At 46.3% G+C, this 21,116-nt stretch overlaps 1 protein-coding gene across 2 annotated transcripts in view; it reads left to right on the top strand.

Moving 5' to 3' along the window:
• The first annotated feature begins 1,569 nt into the window (after positions 1-1,569).
• The window catches only part of Itgb5 (integrin subunit beta 5), a 114,111-nt gene continuing 94,564 nt past the window's right edge, over positions 1,570-21,116 (top strand). The window contains exons 1-2 of one of the 2 annotated variants that reach the window (XM_058583526.1): positions 1,570-2,024; positions 14,721-14,806. In XM_058583526.1, the coding sequence (XP_058439509.1) occupies positions 1,955-2,024; positions 14,721-14,806 (156 nt within the window). In that variant the 5' untranslated portion in view covers positions 1,570-1,954. The remainder of the gene's footprint in view (positions 2,025-14,720; positions 14,807-21,116) is intronic. The other variant, XM_046457933.2, reaches the window with a different exon arrangement.

The raw sequence follows: 21,116 nt of genomic DNA, 5'->3' as shown, positions 1-21,116 counted from the left end.
AGAGGGGGTAGAGAGAGAAGATGGGAGGGGAGGGGAGGGGAGGGGAGGGGGGATAGTAGAGGATAGGAAAGACAGCAGAATACAACAGACACTAGTATGGCAATATGTAAAACAGTGGATGTGTAACCGATGTGATTCTGCAATCTGTATACGGGGTAAAAATGGGAGTTCATAACCCACTTGAATCAAATGTGTGAAATATGATATATCAAGAACTATGTAATGTTTTGAACAACCAACAATAAAAATTAAAAAAAAAAAGAATGAAATGCTGGCCTTCAGTGAAACTGGGGGTGCCTGCTATGGTCTGTTTCATCTTTGTCTCCACACACCACACTACAAAAATACCTTTATTTACTCCAGCAATGGACACCACCTTGCTAGTCCGGGAGGTGAGGGTGGGCTCAAATAAAGATCCAAGCTTCTCATGCTGGGCAGTTAGGACACTTTTCTACATGTCTCTCCAGCTAGTTCCAGCTGTTTCCTGACCTTCAAAGGTGAGACCCCCCCCTTGCTCTTTACTCCTTATTGCTTCTGCTTTTAGTCTAGCCATTCAGAACTTTTGGACAAGGAATTCCAGCTGTCACGTCCTCAGGGAAGTTTGCCCCTCTGTGCCTGTTTCTTTATCTGGGTAATATCAGGGGTGTAGTGGGGGATTTAACGAGTTAATACAGTATAGCATTTATCACAGTGCCTGGTTAGCAGTGTCCGTGCTAGGTGTCTTATTATTACTTCCTTCTATATAAATACACTTCTTCTCTTGATATAAACAATTCCAGTCTTGACCTATTCGTCATGATCCTGATAAATCCATTGGATCCTTTGCATGAGCTTCCTGAGAAGTCCCCCACGGCGCCCCTTATTGGCAATTTCTGATCCGGTGCAGATGTAAATGATAAGGCATTCCTTTTGAGTTTATCAGTTTGGTCACTGAAACCGCCAGTGACCAAACTGATAAACTCAAAAGTAACGAAAACTGATTAGCGGCATATTGGCTAGTCTCAAATCCTCGAAAGGGGATTTAAAGTGTAAATAACTGAATGGAGTCCTTCATCTGTGCCTCCATGCCCCACGTGTTCCCCTTCCCCCCCATCTAGAGCTTAACTTTGCTGCTGCAGGCACGGCACCTGGGGCGAGGCCGGGGTTGGAGGTGCAGCTTTGGGAGGATGAGAAGGATAAGGCAGGTTCGCGCCATACCTGCTCTCCTTCTTTAAGTCCAAAGCCGCCTTTGGCCCAAGTAATCGCTGCTCGCCTAATGGAATGTGCATACCCACCCCCCTTCCCTGGCTAAAGCGCCGGAGCTAGCCCCTCTACTCAGTAGCCCCGAACTCTTCAAGTGCGTCGGAAGGGATTTCCACCTGGGCGCCCGAGGGCCTTTGCGTCCTGGGTCGGTCCCCTAGCTGGGCGGAGCTGGTCCAGCCCGGAGCTCGCCCCGCCTCGCCCCGCCTGGCCGTAAGCTGACCGTGTGGCTGTCGGGCGGGGGCCTGGCAGGGAGAGAAGGGGAGGAGAAAGGAGGGGAGGAAAGTGGAGCCTGGCGGGGAGGAAGGGAAGGGGCGGAGGCGAAGTGCAGAGTGTGCCGGCGCGCGGGGGAGCCTCAGCGCGGGGCGCGTCCGGGAGCCCAAGTCGCGGACGCCGCGCGGAGCCAGTCCCTCCCCTGCCCAGAGCAGCCCGCACGGGCTGTCCCGAGCCGCAACACCCGGGCGTCCCGGCCTTCCATCTAGGACAGCGGCGACCGGGAGACTCGGTTGCGAGCGCTGCGGGAGGGATGGTGGCGACCGGGCGCGGGCCAGCGCAGCCGCCCCTTCCTCCCGCTCGGCTGCGGGCGACTTGAGTCCGAACTGCGAGCGGGGCATGAGGCTGCGGCCCCTGGCCTTAGGCCTCCGCGCCGCGGCCCCCGCCACGCGACCCTGCGGAGTTTGTCGCCCGCGCCGCCGCTGAGGCCGGGCGCCCCACCATGCCGTGGGCCCCGGCGCCCCTGTACGCCTGCCTCCTCGGGCTTTGCGCGCTGGTGCCGCCGCTCCCAGGTAAGCCGCGCCTCCAACTGAGTGGAAAGAAACTTTGTGGCGCTCACGGAGCCTGCCCGCGTTTCCGAGGGGCCGCTGCGGGGGCGTTGCCCCAGTGGAGGGTGCCCTCGGGGCACTCTCAGGTGGGCCAGCCGCCGCGGGACAGTCCCGCGGGCGCTTCTGAAATGCGTGCGTCATCCGGTGCCTGCAGCCCTGCCGGGCCGTCTCGATCTCCTGTCCCTTCCCTGGCCGAGGAGGAGCCTTCCCTTCCTGTGTAAACAGCCTGGCCGGTCTGCTGACCGAGCGAGCCCGCGAGCGCCCGCGCCCAGGGCGCGGGAGGGCCGCCGCCAGCTCTGCTTTGGGACCTGGGCGCTCCACTCGTGGGCACAAAGCGGCCCTTGTGGCCGATCGGGGGCGGGCGGGGAGGCGCAGAGCAATGCAGCCGGTGCCCTGGTCCCGGGGAGGTGAAGGGCAGCGGGAGGCGCGAGTCGTAGGGTCTTCCCTAGAGCCAAAGCGTGGCGCCCTGCTGACTTTGGAGGACTGGTCTCCTGGAACAGCGGGTGCACAGAACCCGATAGCGAATCCCAAAGTTTCACTGCGCCTAGGCCAACTGCCTTCCTATAAAGATGTAATGCCCCTGAGCTCCCTAAGTCACTGCAAACCCGAGGGGAGACTGGCATCCCGAGCCACTGCCCCACCGGAACTTCCCGATCTGATTCCTTCTGCTTGATTTTATCCCGCAACTCACAAACACTTCGAGGCTCACACGGCCCTAACTATGGAGGATTCTGGATCAGGGGCTGTTGAAGTAGCCTTTTCCGGACATTGCCCTGGGCTGGCTGGAGGCTGTGTGACGACTCTTAAGCTACTTCTAAGTTTTCGGAGTTGGGAGTGGCATTTAGAAGGCTCCTAGTGGAAGGATGCTCTGTTTGGCGCTGTGGGCTGCCAGACAGATGAGCTAGCCTATCTCCTCCTCCTCCTACTCCAAATCAACAAACAAACCCAGAGCAGGCTGCACATTTTCTCCCTTCTCGTAGCACGTAATTGCATGTGGGTGTGCTCCATTCACTTTCAAGCCCCAGAAACTTGGTCTGCTCGTGTGAGCCAAGTGGTTGCCTGGCTGCCCGAGGTTAGGACTGTTTTCCCCTACGGTGTCTCATTTACATGAAGGCAGTGGAGGTTTCAGTGTGAGAGTGGAGGAGGGGTCTGAACAAACAAAAACTTTGTCCAGTCCCTAATTCAAACTTCATACTGTAGCAAGGTTTCTTTTGTGTGAAAATACTCAATCCATAGCTTGGAGTAGATCACTGGAGTACAAACACCCATCTGACAACCAGGACCTATCCCTGGTGTTTTCATGGGACCCTAGAGAAATGCAGAGAGGAGGAAGATGTGGCACGCACGAGCTTCTCTTTGTCAACTATCCCTTGCTTCATGATGACTTTTCTTTAATTTGAAATTGTGACCCCCCTTTTAAAAAAATTTTTTTTGTAGTTGTAAGTGGACACAATGCCTTTATTTTTATTCATTGATTTTTATGAGGTGCTGAGGATCGAACCCAGTGCCTCACCCATGCTAGGGGAGCGTTCTACCACTGAGCCACAACCCCAGCCCCAAATTGTGCCCCTTTATCTATTGGTAGAAATTTTTCTTTAATACATTTTAGTGATGGTAGTTTTTAATTTTTTGGCAAACAAAATATCCAGCAACCCTTATTAATTTCCTCCTTTTCTGCTTCTTTTTTTTTTTCCTTTTGTTTTTCAGTCTTGGTGTTCTGTAAAATTAAAAAGTTCAGGAACTGCTAAAGGAGATCCAAGTTCCGGTCCAGTTTGACATTCTGTGATTCTTATAAAACTCAAATATTTCCAGTTGCAAATAATTTTTTAAAAGCATTATTTTCCACTTGCATTGTGATTCCCCATTTTCAAAGTTCATGTGCATCCTCACAAGGATCTTCATTTTGCAGAGGGTCCCAAGAGGCAAAGCCACTGGCTACTTTGCACCTGCCTTAGTTTGAGAGCAGTGGACCAGGGACCATGGCTTTTGGTCTAGTGCCCTTTATCCTACATGACCTCAACATAAGGAAAAAGCATCGAGCTTGGTGGTTTATTTCCAATGCCTTCAGGGTTCCTTTTTTCCCATTGCCCATCTCTGTAACCACAGGCTTGTCTTCTGCCATTTCCTGTTAGAGATGTCAGCTCCCAGGGATCAGCAGAACAGCAGCAGAGCAAGCAGAACACTCGCCACCTCTCTCTTAGTGCCCTGGGACCCCAAAAGGTTAGATGGACTGGTTCACCCATGTGATTTCTCCATTTCCCAATGTTACCGAGCCAACTTCAAGCTTTCTATTTTGGTCTTCCTTCTTTTTTTCTTTTCTTTTAAGCACTGCAGGTACTTTCTCCTCTGTCTTACTACCAGGAGTATGATTTGAACAAAAAAGTCACCCAGAGAAAGAAAGAGGTGACCTGCAGGGCCCTGCCTGCCTGGGTGTTCCTAGACCAGTGGACAAATCCATCAGGAAACTGACCTTAGGCCCTTTTTTTTGTTAGTTTGTTTGTGGAACTGGGGACTGAACACAGGGGTGCTCTACCACTGGTTTCCATTCCAGCCCTTTTTATTTTATTTTTTTAAAAATTTTTGAGACAGGTCCTTACTAAATTGCCAAAGCTGGCCTTGAACTTGTATCCTTCTGCCTTAGCCTGGGGAATAGCTGGGATTATAGGTCCATGTCACTGAGCAGAGTTAAAGGGCTCATTTTAAACAAGTTCCTGTCAGGCTGATAACAATGGCCCCCTCCCCACCAGGGGTATCTTTGCTGTTCTTATTATCCATGGCCACAAGAGTCTCCAGATGGAACCCTAAGAAGTGGTCCTCTCACAAAACCAGGGAAAGGTCTCATTGGCTTTTCCATGCCACCCTTGCTCTCTAAGAGGAAGGACTGTGCTCTTGGTCCTGCTATATGACTGCAGTCACGTTTGCTATCATAGTTTATATTTTTAAGCCATCAAATGTTTCTTTTACTGAATGCCCTGAAAATTAAAATGCTCTGAATACTAAGAGAGCCCCTCATTTTATTTAGCAGACTCACACTGGCAGTGCCCTTCCCTTCTGCCCTCACCCATCCCAGGCGTAGTGCTGGTCTGTGATGGGCTGTTGGAATTTGGCTGGATTTGCTGCTCTCTTCAGGTAACCAGGCCCAGGCTTGGCAATGGCAGGACAGTCAATGAAATATGCAAACAGTGGGCTTGGTTTGTAGACTGCTGTTTACCCTATGGGTTTGCATTTTAACTTCGTCATCCTTGAGTCATGGGGGGTGCTTTTTATAAAGGGGATTGAGGCAGAAGAGGGCAGGGCCTAATTAGCTCTAATTAGTATTCCTCTCTTGCTTGTTCTCCATGCTTATTTAGCTACTGAGGCAACAGAGAATTAAAAATGTCTAAGTAGCTTGGCAAAAGGCCCTTTGTACCCGCCTGCCCTGCTAACAACTTTTTCTTCTTCAGCCTGATTATGGAAATATTCGGAGAAGTTTTAAGATATCAGTAATGTGGGACAATTTCACTGTGCTTAAATAATAGGGTCCCTTTCACAGGGCGTGTGGAGCTGGGTTTCTGGGATGGGGCCTTTCCACAGGTATTTTCAGTTGGCCAGGCTGGGGGCTTTGGAAAGCCGATGGCCATGCTTTGTGTTCCTTCCTTCCAGTTGGAATGGGATTAGTGGGCTTTCTAAACAGACCCCTTTATTTATAAGCATCCATTGGTTGGTGAGGCTTCTTGCTTGCAGGGCCATGGGGTGAAGAGTCTGTGCCAGGACAGGTTGACTTATCCCCTGTAGCTGGTGCTTTGGGGGTGCCTAGATGTGCTGCCCTATCCTTGCAGGATCCCCTCCCGACCTCAGCTGAATTGTTCAGAGGTGGTCTCTTGTAGAGTTGAGATGGACTCGTGCACTTGACCCTTCTGGGTACTCTCAGCTCTCAGAATGATCCTGCTGAAACTTTAGCCAGATCGTGTTTTAAGTCAGATCGTGTTGCTGTGCTTAAAAATTTCTGGTGGCTTTGGGAAGTCCTCACATGGGAATGCTTACCCTTCTGCCCTGACCTGTCACTACTCTCCCCTCAGGCACTTCACTCCAGCAGCATGTGCTGCCTCTGATCTTCTAGCAGCCAGCCAGGCCGCCAGGGCAGGCCCTTCCACTTCCCCCAATCCCCAAAACCTCTTCTCAAGTGTTTCCTGCTCAATCACTTGGTATCCCCAGCCATTACCAACCAAAGCTGCCAATTCCCGCATCAGCCTCTTGCTTCCTATCTCCTTTCCTTCCTCTGTCTTCCTCCTTAGCACTTCTGCTGTCTAATGTGCCTGTTTATCTGCCTGCCTATGAGGAAGCTGAGGGAGGGCTATGTGACTTGCCCAAGGTCATCAGTGCTGAGCTCTCTATCAATTCCCCACACACTCCACATCCTGTGGTTTCAATGGCTTTAAAAAAAAAAAAGTCCTAAAAATTTAGAATGGTTTCAGATTTATAGGAAAGCTGAGAATATCAAAGAGTTGCCATCCGTCCTACACCCCACTCCCACTGCCGTTAGCACCCTCCATCAGCATGATGTATTTGTTGCAGTTATGAACTACATTGATAATACTCTCTTAACCTAAGTCCACATTTTATTCATATTTCCTTAGTTTTTACTTTTTTTTTTTTTTTTTCTGTTGTAGGATCCTATCTAGTATACCATGTGGGGCTGTCATGTCTCCTTGGGTTTCTCCTGACAATGACAGTTTCTCAGTCTTTCCTTGTTTTCAATGGCCTTGACAGGTTTTTATTTTATGCTCTTTCTTTTCCTTCTTTTTTCTATCTATTTTTTGGTGCTGGGGATTGAAGCCAGGGCCTCATGCATGCTAGGCAAGTCCTCTACCACTAAGCTACATCCCCAGCTAACCTTGACAGTTTTGACAAGTATTGGTCAGTTATTTTGAGGACTGTGTCCTATTAGGGTTCAGCTGATGTTTTTTTTTTTTTTTCTCATGATTAGATGGAGTTATTGGTTTCTAGAGGAAGACCATAGAGGTAATCGATGGCCTCTTTTTCAATTAATTTTTGAATACGTAACATACATACTTCTTAAAAGTATAATAACTAGGATACAGTGAGAAGCCTCTCTTCCTTCTTGTTGTCCAGTAGCTCAGGATAGTCCCCTGATGATTGCGTTCCCTGCACAGACGTTCTCTATTAGGTTCCTTATGTATAAGTATTTCTATGCACATGTTACAAATATCTCTTATCTGTTTTTATTCAAAAGTAACAGTAAACATACTGTTCTACATCTTGCTTTTTATTTTTAATTTGGCAATATATTGGAGTAAGCTTTGTCTTAATATTCAGAGAACAGGCCCATTCTCATTTATATATAGAATCCATACAATGGAATACTTACTATACAGTACTGAATACCATACAGTACATGAATTGCTGTTTTAAAGACAGAAATCATATTTGTAAAGCCAATGTTTCTGGTTGGCTGGCAGGAGTCTGATATTCAGAAAGGCAGTCTCAGATGGGAACTGATTGAGGTGGAAACTTCCTAGGGCATACTTGTAGCATGCTAATATCTTTGGACATTGGTTATTTAGTTGTTAGATTCTACACTGGAAATCTTTTGTCTATTGTGCGACAGACGTATGTGGCGTAGTTCAGGCATGGGGACAAGCACTTCAGTGGTTTGCCACCTTCAAGGCAAAGGGTCATTCCAGGTTGACATCCACTTCAGTACTCACTTTTTATCCCATTGAGTGTTTTGGATCAGGCAAATCCGATTTATGCTTGAGTGTTGTTTTCTGACCTTGGACATGTGGGGTGGGACAGAAGTGGGAGAGGCTGAGTGGAGGGAGGCCAGACGGGAGGCTACTGCAGGAAATTAGACCAGAGGGCTGGCTTGAGCTGTTGGCACTGGAGGGGGCAGGCAGGAAGGGTTGGATTAGGAGAAACATTCCGTACATCTTGAAGGAATGATCAGCCGGACATGGTGGCTGCCTGGATATGATTGATGAAAGAAAGGGGCAAGTCAATGAGTTTCGGAAGTAGAGCATATTTTTAGATGATAGTTTACAGTAAACCCCAGACTTCAGATCCTCAAAGCCAGAGGGCCACAGGGAATTGAAGCCGAACTGGGAATAGCCACGGTGCAAAACAGCAACCAAGGAAAGATGTGGCTGCCATCTGAGCCACTAGCGCCTATCTCCATGACCTAGACACAACACTCTGACATTTGTGAACTCCAGCTGCTCAGCTTTTTATTCATTGCTTCCTTTTCAAACCGCTTATTGGCGCCGAGTGACTCATCTAGCCAAATCCAAAGTCTCTGAAATATTAATAGGTGGAGAGAGGAGAGATGCCAAAGGGAGTAACTTTGGCCCTAGGACACACATCCGCACAGCCTGTGGTCCTGGAGCTCCTGTCTGGTACCTGGTAACTGGCACATGGTGAGCTCTGGGAAGCAGGGCCTAGGGCTGTGTATTTGTGAATCTCCAGCCTCCTCCAGTCCAGTGCTCAGCATTTAGGATGTACTTGGTGCGGTGTCTTGAATTTGAATCTGTCCCAATAGCAACCTAATTTTAGGGCGATTGTTTTGAGGGCTGTAAAACTTCTTTATTATTGCATGTGAATATAGAGTAATAATATAAATAATTAATAATGCACTATCACTTAAGTTTTTTAGTTTTTCAATATGTTTCATACCAGTGTCTGTCACATCCATTGAGCCCTTTCCGTATGTGTCCAAGGTCTTTGAGGCTGGTAGACCAGAAGACTAGAGACCTGTCTGGTCTGGATAGATTAGACCTGAGGAGCTCTTACCACTCTAAGCCCTGGATCCCCAGCCCAAGTTCCCAGAGGAGGCTCTGGAAGTTAGGGAGGATTGTTTGTGAATTTATGTGGCTTTAAGCAGAGTCCTAAACTAGGCCTCTGCCCTCATATTCCTTTCTGACCAAAGGGCTATTAGAGATCTCCTCCAGAAGCCCTGGAACTCAGTGGCCAAGGCAGCCCTGGGTGGAGGATGGTGTAGGGATTACCTGGCAGGCATCCCATTTGGGCACTTTCCATTTGTGACCTTTTCAGACCCAGGGCGCCTTGTTTCAAGGCATTACTCAGCTTTTTTCATGTTTTCATCTGTAAAATGAGGCCACTTAACTAGCTCATCTAAAACTGTTCTAGCTTCAAGGTTCTGCAATCCATGATTGATTCATTTATTTATTTTGGTACTGGGGATTGAATCCAGGGGCACTTTACCACTGAGCTACATCCCCAGTCCTTTTAATTTTTGAGACAGGGCTTCACTAAGTTGCTGAGGCTGACCTTGAACGTGCCATCCTCCTGCCTCAGCCTCCCTAGTCATTGGGATTACAGGTGTGTACCACTGAGCTCAGCTGCAATTCTATTATTTTATTGCAGTGATTTCATAGTTAAAATATGTCACAAGGGCCTGAGTTTGTATCTGATGAGGTTGAAGAAAGGAGATGGAAAGTAACATTTTTCTAGATGTGAGTTTTTCTTCCCTCTGACAGGAAAGGGGATTTGACCCCAAAATGGAACCAGCATTTTGAAACTCTTTTCCAGCTCAGGCTCTCGTTTTTTGTTTTTTTAAACATTTTTTTAATATTCTTTAAGTAGTGGACGGACATAGTACGTGTATTTTATTTAGTTTTATGTGGTGCCAGGGATCGAACCCAGTGCCTCACACATGCTAGGCAAGTGCTCTACCACTGAGCCACAACCCCGGCCCTCAGGCTCTCATTTTTGAAGGCTTATGTGCCTGTTTGGAAATCACTGAGTGGTTTCATTTTAAAACAAGAAAGGAGGAGTGGGTGAGGGCAGGCAGCAGGCCCAGCTTCCTAGTGGACTGTGCTCTGAGACCTTCTTGGCCTGTCTGGACTTGGGAGGACTCTTCCTGCTAAAGAAGGTCATGTGGGGCCATAGGTCCCAGTGGCACCCAGGAACTCTGGCTGCAGGCCTGGTAGTGAGAAGGTGTCTGAGGGATGCCTGCCCTGGAGCCCCTGGTTCACTGCGTGTGAGGCAGACGAGGGGCCCCGGGTTTAGGGTCAGGTCCCTGGCTGGTGGAAACCGCTGTTCACACCCTCTTTGGCTCACAAATCCTCCCTCTTTCCTTTCCAGCATCTCAGGCTCTGTCTATTCCTCCTCCTGTCTCAGCTGCTGTTCTTCTCCCAACTAGTGTTCCTTCGAATGCCCCTCAGGATGACACCAGTGCAGTTTCCCAGCGCATCTCACCCGACCCTATCCTGCCCAGCGGGTTCCTTTGCCATTTATGATTCCTTTGGGTCTTACTTCTGGTGACAAAGGAGAAGCAGGAAGTTGAAATTAGCAAACTGGGGAAAGGTTAGAGTTTCCAGAGGCCTTTTCTGCCCCTCTGATTTGATGCTTCTTCTCTTTTACTGTTTAACATTTTGTTTTAAAATTATATATTCTTAATTTTTTTCTCATTTTATATTTTTCATATAAATTTTTATTTTTCTCATTTTATGGAGGTATACTTGACAAATATATAGTAATAGATAATATATATTTACAATATGCAGTGTGTTTTATTAATTGTTTGTTATACTTATTGTTTCAATCAGGAATTGAACCAAAGGGTGCTTAACCACTGAGCTGCATCCTCAGCCCTTTTTATTTTTTGTTTTGAGACAGGGTCTCGCTAAGTTGCTGAGAGTCTCACTAAGTTGCTGAGGCTGACCTCAAACTGACCATCCTCCTGCCTCAGCCTCCTGAGTCATTGGGATTACAATGTGATATTTTGATATAGGTACACCTTATAAAGTTATTGCCACAATTAAGCTAATGAAAATGTTTATCACCATTTAAGATTTTGTACCTTTTGACCAACATATCCCCATTCCCCACCCCCACTACTCCCTGGTAACTAAAAACTGCCTTTCTACTCTACTCTCTGCTTCTATGATTTCCACGGTTCTAGATATCACTGTTTTAGGTATCAGTGAGGTCACACAGTGTTTATCGTTCTGTGACTGACTTATTTCACTTAGTATAATGTCCTCCAGATTCATCCATTTAAGGATTTCCTTCATTTTAAAAAGCTTAATAACATTCTATTATATGTATAGACCACATTTTCTTTATCCATTCAATCACCTATGGACACTTAGGTTGATTCTGTATCTTGGCTGTAGTGACTAGTGCTATGGTGAACATGGAGTATGGGTATCTTTTTGAAATATTGATTTCATTTCCTTTGGATGTATACTTGGAAGCAGGATTGTTGGATCATATGGTAGTTCTAGTTTTAATTTTTTTTTTTCCTGGTACTGGGAGTTGGTTCCAGCAACTCAGACATGCTAAGCAAGCACGGTTACCACTGAGCTACATCCCCAGTCCCTATTTTTAGGTTTTTTTTTTTTTTTTTAGGAACTTCCACAGTGGAACTTAGATTGGGTCTCACTAAGTTGTTTAGGGCCTTGCTAAGTTACTAAAGCTCTCTTTGAACTCTTGCTTTCTGCTTTCTCATTAACAATGTACAAGGACAGCCTTTTCTCTGGATCCTCTATGATGCTTTTTATCTTTTGTTTTTGATAATAGTCATTCTAACAGGTATGAAGTGATAGCTCATTATGGTTTTAATTTGCATTTCCGTGATGATTAGTAATGTGGAACATTTCATGCACCTTTTGGCCATTTGTTTGCTTTTTTGAGAAATATCTGTTGAGATCCTTTGCCCATTTTTTAATTAGGTTATTTGTTTTCTTACCATTGACTTTGGAGTTCCCTGCGTATTTGGGATATTAATTCATTCTCAGATTTATGGTTTGCAAATATTCTCCCCCATACTGTTTGTTGTCTCTTCATTCAGTTGAGCGTTTCCTTCACTGTGCACGAGCTTTTCAGATTGACATAATCTTACCCTCACAGTTGAGCCTGGCTCTGGAGACCCCTTCCCAGTTAGAGAGGTGGAAGGAAGAAGCCCTGCCTAGGTTTGAATTAAGTAACCTTTACCAGTGATAAAACAGTTCCTCTACAATCTTATTTTCTGTCAATTTGTCAATTTTTGGTCTTGTGGTCTGTTTTGAAATAGCATCCAAAAAAAAAAAAAAAAATCACTGCTGAAACCAATGTTGTGAAACTCTCCTCCTGTGTTTTCTTCTGGCAGCTTTATAGTTTTAGCTCTTTTTAACTCTTTAATCCATCTCAAGTTGATTTTTGCACATGGGGTGAGGCAAGGTCTAATTTCATTTTTATACATGTGACTATCCAGTTGTTCCAACACCATTTATTGAGGAGACCAGCCTTTCTTCTCTGTGTTTTCTTGGCACTGTTATTGAAGATCAACTTGCCATAAGTGCATGGATTTTTTTCTGGGCTCTCTATTCTATTCCATTGGTCTATGTCTATTTTATGCCAGTACCATGATGCTTTGATTACTACAGTTTTGTAGGTTGCTTGGGGATTGAGCCAGGTATGTGTAACCACTGAGCCACATCCCCAGCCCTTTTTATTCTTATTTTTTAAAATTTTAAGACCGGGTCTCACTAAGTTGCTTAGGGCCTTGCTAAGTTACTAAAGCTCTCTTTGAACTCTCGATCCTCCTGCCTCAGCCTCCAAGTTGTTGGGATTACAGGCGTGTGCCATTGTTCCTGGCAGCTTTTTATTATTATTATCATTAATTTTTTCTTTTTTGAGATGGAGTCTCATCCTGTTTCAGACTGGCCCTGAGTTCATGATCCTCCTGCCTCAGCTTCCCAAGTAGCTGATAATGGCTTTATAGTAAGTGTATTTTGAAATCAAATAATGTGATTCATCCAGCTTTATTCTTTTTGTTTGATTGCTTTGCTTTGGCTATTTGAGGTCTTTTGTGGTTCAATGTGAATTTTAGATTTTTTTTTACTATTTGTGTGAAAAATACCATTGGAATTTTGGTAGGGATTGCATTGAATTGCTCGTTGATTGTTCAATTGCATTGAATAATTGGTAGATGGTTTTTGGTGGCATGGATATTTTAACAATATTAATTTTTCTAAATTGTGAGAACAGGATATCTTTCTATTTTAGAGGGTCTTCTTCAATTTCTTTTATCAGTTATTGTATTTTCAGTGTATAGATCTTTCACCTCTATACTTAAATTTATTTCTAAGTATTTTGTTTGTTGTGGTTTTGATGCTATCATAAATGAAATTGCTTTCTTGATTTCTTTTCCAGGTCATTGTTAGTGTTTAGAAATGATACTGATTATCTTACAAAACATTTTCATGGTATCTAGTGGAACTAGGTAACCATCTTCTACCTTCCTATATTTTCTTCTCTACTTTCCCTAATTTTTAACTTTACCCCCCTTACCTTCTGAACCCTCTTCTTAGGGTGGTGGCCCTGGGTTTCTTTCCTTTCCATCCATCCAGTGTGCTTCTCTCCTTTTCTTTTTACAAAAGCAATGACCAAGAGAGACCAAATAGTGCCAAGAAGACCAAATAGAACTAATCTCATTCAGAGATTATGAATGAATGACGAGCAAGCTTTGCTCTTGGTCAAAAGTAATGTGCAGAAATAATGGTTCAGAAAGGAAGGAAAAGACCAAGATGGTGAATCTCACCCAGGAGAGTTGTGTTGCTGGTGGTGGGTGAGTAGGAGGGGGGGTCAGCAGGAAAAAGGGCCGTGGACTTACTCTTGTCCTCATAGTTGAGCCTGGTTCTGGAGACCCCTTCCCAGTTAGTGGGGTGGGATGAAGAAGACCTGCCTAGGTTTGAATTAAGTAACCTTTACCAGTGATAAAAAGTTTCCTTATAATCTTATTTTCTGATTTTTTATCAAAAGCTTTTTCATTACCTACCAGGCAATTGTATGATTTTTCCTCTTTGACCTGTTAATAGATACTTTGAGTCAACGAATTTCCTTTATCTTAACTTGCTTTTCATTTTAAGAGGCTTGCCAGCTTCTTTTAGTGTACCATAGGTTTTGTTTTTGTTTTTGTTTTCGTTTGTTTGTTTTTTGCTTTTTGATCAGTTATTGTAGTTTTCAGTGTATAGATCTTTCACCTCTATACTTAAATTAGGGATTGGAACCCAGGGGCACTTAACCACTGAGCCACATCCCCGACCATGTTTATATTTTGAGACAGGGTCTTGCTAAATTGCTTAGGACCTCACTAAATTGCTGAGAATGGTTTTAAACTCCCAATCCTCCTGATTGGTTTTAAACTCCCAATCCTCCTGCCTCAGCCTCCAGAACAGCTGGGATTACAGGCATGCAGCCCTGTGCCCTGAAAATATACTGTAAATTTTGACTAGATAGTATGTAATTTAGGATTTTCTTTTTTATGTCTGAATAAAGCAAATCCATTCTTTTTTCTTGCTTGTACTATTTTGCCTTTATTGGACAGACTAAGTGTAAAGGGGTCCTCTTCTCCCTCAGTGAGGGAGGGTTTGCTGAGTGATGGAGAAAAGAGATGGGATCCAAGGGGGCCCAGCAGAAGAGAAGGGGGTTGCTAACACAAATGTGCATGCTGGGTAGATGCTTCAAAAACTCCATGTTTGGCCTCAGTAAATAAGCCTTAACTTGCAATCTGCATTGGAGCACCCTTCAGCCTCAGACTTGCTGTTAAAGAAGGAAGCAACCCTCCCCCCTGCCACACACACCCCAAGCCATTCAAAGATCTCATCACTCAGATTCGAAGTCAGGAACTAATTGGTGCATCTTTATCTTGCTTTGAAGGGCTCAACATTTGCACCAGTGGAAGTGCCACCTCGTGTGAAGAATGTCTGCTAATCCACCCAAAATGTGCCTGGTGCTCCAAAGAGGTATGTGGGGGGCTGGTGGGGGACAGGGGAGAGGGGGGAAGGAGTGTTATGGGGGAGGGGACAGGAAGGGGACAACACTACAGCACAGCACACAGATCCAGTATTCATAAAAAGCTCGTAAAGGGCTGGGGATGTAGCTCAGTTGGTAGGGTGCTTGCCTCGCTTGCATAGGCCCTGGGTTCCATCCCCAGCACCACACACACACACACACACACACACTCACGAGCATGTGCAGATCCTACAAGCTGCCTCTTCTGCTTCCATCCAGAATGATGACAAATCAGAGTTCACGAAATGATAAGTTTTAAATTGGGCCTCTTGATGGTGTTGAATGTTAATCTTATTTTGGGGAAACAAGGCTTTTCTTCCCTTTTGCGTGGGAAGCAAATGGGACTTCCTTACAGCTTTCTGACCTTTGACTAAGAACTGCCAAACCTGTCATGTGTGGACCCCTGCTAGATGCCACTTATCATATCTATAGTGTCTCTAACCCCCACAATAGCTCTGTCATGTGGATGCAAACACACCCATTTTATTGAAAGTCTGAGTAAATTGATTTGTTGAAGGCCACACAGGTATATCAAAGCTGGGGTTTGAATTTTCCTACTTGTACTTCTGGGCCCAGGCCCTTTCCTCTAGAAGGTTCTGCCTCTTACCCTCTAGACTCTCTACAACCTTTTCTACTGGGGAGCAAGAATACTAAACAAGTTACTTTGAGAGAGGAATCTCCTCCATGTATAAACCCTGGGTCATATTTGCACTTACAGTGTCTTTGTAACAAACTTTCTTTAAACCCTTTTTGGTTCCCTCTGACCTACAGGACGGATCCAAGTCCCAAGGCCTCTGCCTTTCTGCCTGCTGTCATCCCTTGCCCAACCTCACTCCTGCCTTTCACCAGAGGGAGCTACTTGAAGACCCTCAGAGCCCTGCTGATGAACCCCTTATGACTCTCATCTGCTCCTTCTCCCTTCACAGCCTACCAGCTTTCCACCTTCTCTTCACCAACTCTTTCCAGTTCAAACCCATCTACTCGGAAAACTCTCATGACTTCCCTTCATACACACCTGTCCATCTGTCTATTACATCCATCCATCCATTCCTTTTACATGAGAATGAAACCCCCCAGCTTTACTGGAACGTTACGGCAAGAGTTTTATCTCAAAAGAGAAGAAGCAAAATCATTGCTTTATCTTCAGCACTCAGCATAGTGCCCAGCACACAGAAGTTGCTCAATAAATATTAGTTGAAGGATTTCACTGGATGGCTGTTTATTTCTTACAGGCTGTGACACTCTGTCTCCCCATATTCTGTATTCCTTATATAGCACTTATAACTTCTTACTGGGTTAATTTGTTTTTATACGTGTTCCCAACTAAATCATCATCTTTTTGCAAAATTAGATGGTTTTATTCACCCCGACATACCCAGTATTCAGCCAAGAATCTGGAAGAAATTCATATTTGATTTAAAAAAAAACTGTTAAACAAACATGGAGTTAGAAAGCAAAGTTTAAATCTCAGCTTTGCCATGATTTTTCTCTCTTTTTAAAATTTTTTTAAAATTGTAGATGAACACACAATATCTTTATCAATTTATTTTTTATATGGTCCTGAGGCTCAAACCCAATGCCTCACACGTGAAGGCAAGCACTCTATCATTGAGCTACTGCCCAGCTCCTGATTTCCTCTTAATGCTTTGATGTATAAAATGAAGATGATGTTTCCTAGCCTCCAGCATTACACGGAGTATGTGGTGAGGTCAGTGCATGGGAGGGCTTTTGGGTGGGACTGCTCAGTTCCCTGCATCTCCTGAATAAGTTATCCAGCAAACTGCTGCTGTCACCCATGCTTATTTCCCGGTGAGATGTGAGCACCCAGAGTCCATTGTTTACTTAAGTTTCTTCCTTTCTTGTGCTAGTACTTCCACAAGTCTGACCTCCTGATGTTGACAGTGAATGAGGTTCTCCTGAGGAGCACACTGTTGGCCCAGCCCACACAGGGGTTCCCTATCTAGCCCACCAGCTCCTCCTCTGCTTATGAGGGGCCTTATTCTTGGCTGAAGACCTTCCTGTGACCTTCCCTGGAATGCGGCTTCCCATCTTCACTGGGGTGAACTTTCGCCAGGGCATGAGTGTGTTTCAGGGAGCTGGATCTATTCAGAGCGTTTGGGATGGTTTCTATCATCCTGTTCCTTAGCGAGAAGGAATAAGTACAGCCAGTGCCTTCTTAACCACATCCTGGGACATTGTCTGAGGAATAAGGTCTCTGCCAAGCACACAGGATGCGAGAGGACATTGAGGGCTGGTACCTAGTGGACAGCCAGGGAGGGCCAGATCTCCTGGCCAGTGCATTCTTATGATGCCACCTCCCTCCTCTCTTCATGAATCCATAGCACATTCCCTGTGGGTTTCTGCCCGCTGCAGATCCCATAATGGCCTCCTCATTTTTACTTGAGATTCGCCCAGGGGACTCCTTGCCTCTGCACTTCACACCCATCGTACCCTAATTCCACCTCCTCTGAACCGTACTCTCCCACAGGTGCTGTATTGGAGTCAGCCTGTGTCCTTCCTTTCCGTCCCCTACACAGCACTTCCTGCTGGTTCTCTCTGCTGCATTCCCCTGCGTGGTCCTGCTCACCCTGGCCCTCTTGCCTTTGTTTCCTAACTGTGGTTTGCTGGGGCTTCACGCTTACCTTCCGCCTTCATGACCGGGGTCTCTAGGCCCTGAGACCAGGTGGACTGCTGCCTGTCTTCACCTGTCCACACTGCCCCTGCCCCTCATCCTCCCCTAGCCTTATTCTAGCCCATCTTGGCCCCACATTTTTTTGGCCAGCTTTAACACTTAACGCTGCTGTTTGTCCTGCTCAGCATAGAACACACGACAAACTCCAGCAATTTATTCCCTATTTGATCCACTGCTTTTTTTTTTTTAGATAAACTTGTATTTTATTTAATTATTATTTTTTTACTTGTCAATGGACCTTTACTTATTTATATATGGTGCTGAGACTCGAACCCAGTGTCTCACACATGCTAGGCAAGTGCTCTACCACTGAGCCCCAGCCTCCGCCTGATCTGTTGCTTTTTTTAGTGAAAAATTTGCTTCTCCTCCCAGATGGCAGGTTCCACAACCCAGCCACTATGCCAAGGAGCATGCATGGAGGAGAGCGTGTGGGTGCTTCCTGGCGAGGCCCAGGACAGCCCACCTTCTTTCCACTCACCTTTTCATCACGACTCAGCCCCCTCACTACACCTCACCACAGTGCCCGCAGGAGACCTGCAGGAGAACTGGGCCACAGGTGGCAGGCCAGGGTAGCCCTCCCAAGGTCAGGCTGAGGGGTGAGTGTTCCCAGGGAGGACCGGAGGCAGGGCTGGGGAGGGAGGCAGGGGGCAAAGGCAGGAAAGCTCACACTCAGGGCTGGGTATGTGCAGAGGTTGTGAGGGTGAAAGTGAGACTCTGAACTGACTTGACCCTGGATGGCACCAGGCTGCCATAAAATCCAGAAGGTATGGCCACCACCTGTGGGAAAAGCGGTGAGGCCAGGGGTGTTTGGGTGGGTGGAAGCAGGTCAGGTATGGAGGAGACTGGTGAGGCCTGGGCTGGGCAGGGGTCCTTGCCCTTGAAGGCAGAGATGGAGAAGAAAGAATGAAGGGCTCCATGGAATTGGAGGCGCAAGTGAGGAGGGAGAGAGATCAGAGGCGAGTCAGCAAGCTGGGTCTTCTGGGGCAGTGATGTTGGCAGGAAATGGACAAGAGACACTTTGAGTGGATTTACGTTTGAGCTAAGGAAGAAATGGAGTCAGCGTTCGTTCCAGCTCACAATAAAATATAGATTCTTTAAGAGAACATCTTTTTGTGCTCAGACCAAATGAATGGATAATCTTGGCCCATTATAGGTGTCTTATAAGTATTTGTTCAGTGAATTCAATGAGCCGATTGAAAGCTGGCAAAGGGATCTCTGTCCCCCAGGCAGGCAGCATGCATAGCAGTGTGTTGCTGGCACACAACACAAATTTTGGTTTGTCATCAGTTACTCTTCCCTCAAATCCACGAGGGCTCTGCCAAGCAGGGCTGCAGCCTTGGCTGGTCAGACGGCCCATCCAGGGAGGAAGGCCACTGCAGCGGGTTCCATGCCTGTGCCCACTTCTCCACCTAGGCCCTCTGCCTGTCTGTCGGTTTGTTTCTTCCCTCCTCATCCCAAGGATTGGGCCCAGCATTCTCCCTTTCCTGCCTAGGTTTGTTTTCTTCCACGGCCTGCAGTTTCTCATCTCTTCACTTGTTTCAGGATCACATGGAAATTTGTTCTCTCCCAAAGACCCACATCTTGCTAGAGTTTTTTAGCTTTGGCAGCAGTGGGCAGGGTGGTATTCAAATAGCACAGTCACTGGCCTGGCACAGATAGGAGAACTTGAATTTACTGGCCTTGGTGCTGGATGCCTTAATGCTCCTGAGCTCTGGCCTTGACTGCAGGGAAAGAGATTTCCATGAACAGAATGTCCAGGGAGTCAGGAGTTACCATGTTACAACAAATAGGGATGGCATTATGTTCTCCACATTCCAGGCCATGGAGGAGTAGAGCCCGGAATGGCGACTTACGGCAAGTTCAAACACCAGTGTTGGTGACCGGTTAGAAGCCCAGCATGAGACTAGGTTTGTTTTCTTCCAGGGCCTGCAGTTTCTCATCTCTTCACTTGTCTCCTTTTCCATGTTGAGAGAAGTTCCCCTTCCCCTTTCCTAGGAGTATCTGTTTCTGTATCTGCCCCTCTGTATCTGTTTCTCTGTATCAAGGGGATGTTTATTCTTCCAGTGTGATAGGTGGCAGGAAGATCTCTGCAGTTGGGGCAGCAAATAAATATTAAATTTAGAGGCAGGAATCCGAGGACCTGGTCAGTTTCCTGCTGCAGAATTTCACGTGGCCTTGGCTGAGTTGGAAGCAGATGCTGCAAAGCACCAAACTTAGGCCCAGGAAGCCAGGGCCACATGAACCCAAACTTATCTGGTGAATCTAGGCATGTGAACCTCTGGTTCCTCACAAGTAGAAGTGGTACCAGGTGATGCATTAAAGAGCCCCTCCCCTTGGAATGTGCTGTGTCCAATTCCCTGCAGAGGTCTGGGTGTCGGGTCTCTGGGATCAGAAGTGCTTAGGACATTAAACATTTGGGTGTCATGTGAGGAGGATTATTCTTAATCATGACTTTTTCTTTTCCCCAGAGGTTTATAATTTGAGGCAGCTGCATTCACTGAGCTTAGCACTCACAATTAGGGGCCCTGAGATATTTTCTTGATTCATATTGTTTGTGCACCTAAAAGGTCACACCCGGTCAGAAAGATCTTCCCTTGGTCTCTGTGGTTTTGGTTTCCTCTCTTTAAATATTCATCTGTCTGGAATTAAAATATCTAGAAAGGACATCCGGGAGAAAGGAGAAGTTCTTTGTTATGGGGTTAACACTCCTTGCTGGGATCTGCGGCACTCTGTCCCTTTCTTGGGCAACAAGAACCTATGGCTAGAAATTAGTCATGGCTATTTTCAGACCAAGCCAGAAAGATGTCACACTCTTTGGAATCCTACTCTTCAGGTGACTGCCTTTGTCTCCACATTTCTTCAGACTTACTATGTCCAGTACTTCCTCAGTTGATGGCTTTTAGACCCTAGAGCTCGGGGAAGATGACAAGAGCTGGTATATAGGTAAAGATGTCTCAGAGACGGTTAAGCACATCAATAAAACCCCTGGGCCTGCCCCAAGCAGCAAGCCACTGACATTGTGAAAGGGGAGGAGGTTGACACATTGATGATGGAGATGCATGATACTCCCTTGTACTGTCACATTGCTGACTTGATTGGCACTCCCAAAGTCACCCTGCAAGTTGCAGCTTTTAATGTAATCAGTGATGGCTCTTACAATGGCAATGCAGGTGACAGCACAGGAGTTCATGATGGTTGCTGTTTGTGCAGGGAACAGGGAATCCAGGGGTGCTGGAACTGAAGAGTGCTTTGTTGCTAACAACCTAGAGAATAAAGAAGCCCTACTAAGGTTGCAATTGGCACAATCTGGGTGCCTCAGAGTTGTTCAGTCTGACAGGTGCCATCTAGACTTTAGTTTCTTAATGATCCGGGCAAGTACATTTTCCCTGGCCGGAAGATAGCCCTGTTCAACTCCTTTGTCATGGGCTGGCAGTGTCTATCCACAATCTGATTGGGCAGGATGTCTGGGAAGCTCAGATGAGGTTTGTCACTGGTTCAAGTACCCAGGCAGTCAGGGATGGTCAGGATGACCAACCCAAGTGAATGGCTGAGGCTGTTGGTGAAGCAGG

Source organism: Marmota monax, unplaced genomic scaffold (assembly GCF_021218885.2).
Source record: "Marmota monax isolate L192 unplaced genomic scaffold, Marmota_monax_Labrador192_F-V1.1 WCK01_AAM20220418_F8-fsc00052, whole genome shotgun sequence".
NCBI classification, from domain to species: domain Eukaryota; kingdom Metazoa; phylum Chordata; class Mammalia; order Rodentia; family Sciuridae; genus Marmota; species Marmota monax.
The sequence above is the reverse complement of the archived record's forward strand: the minus strand, read 5'-3'. Positions and strand labels throughout refer to the sequence as shown.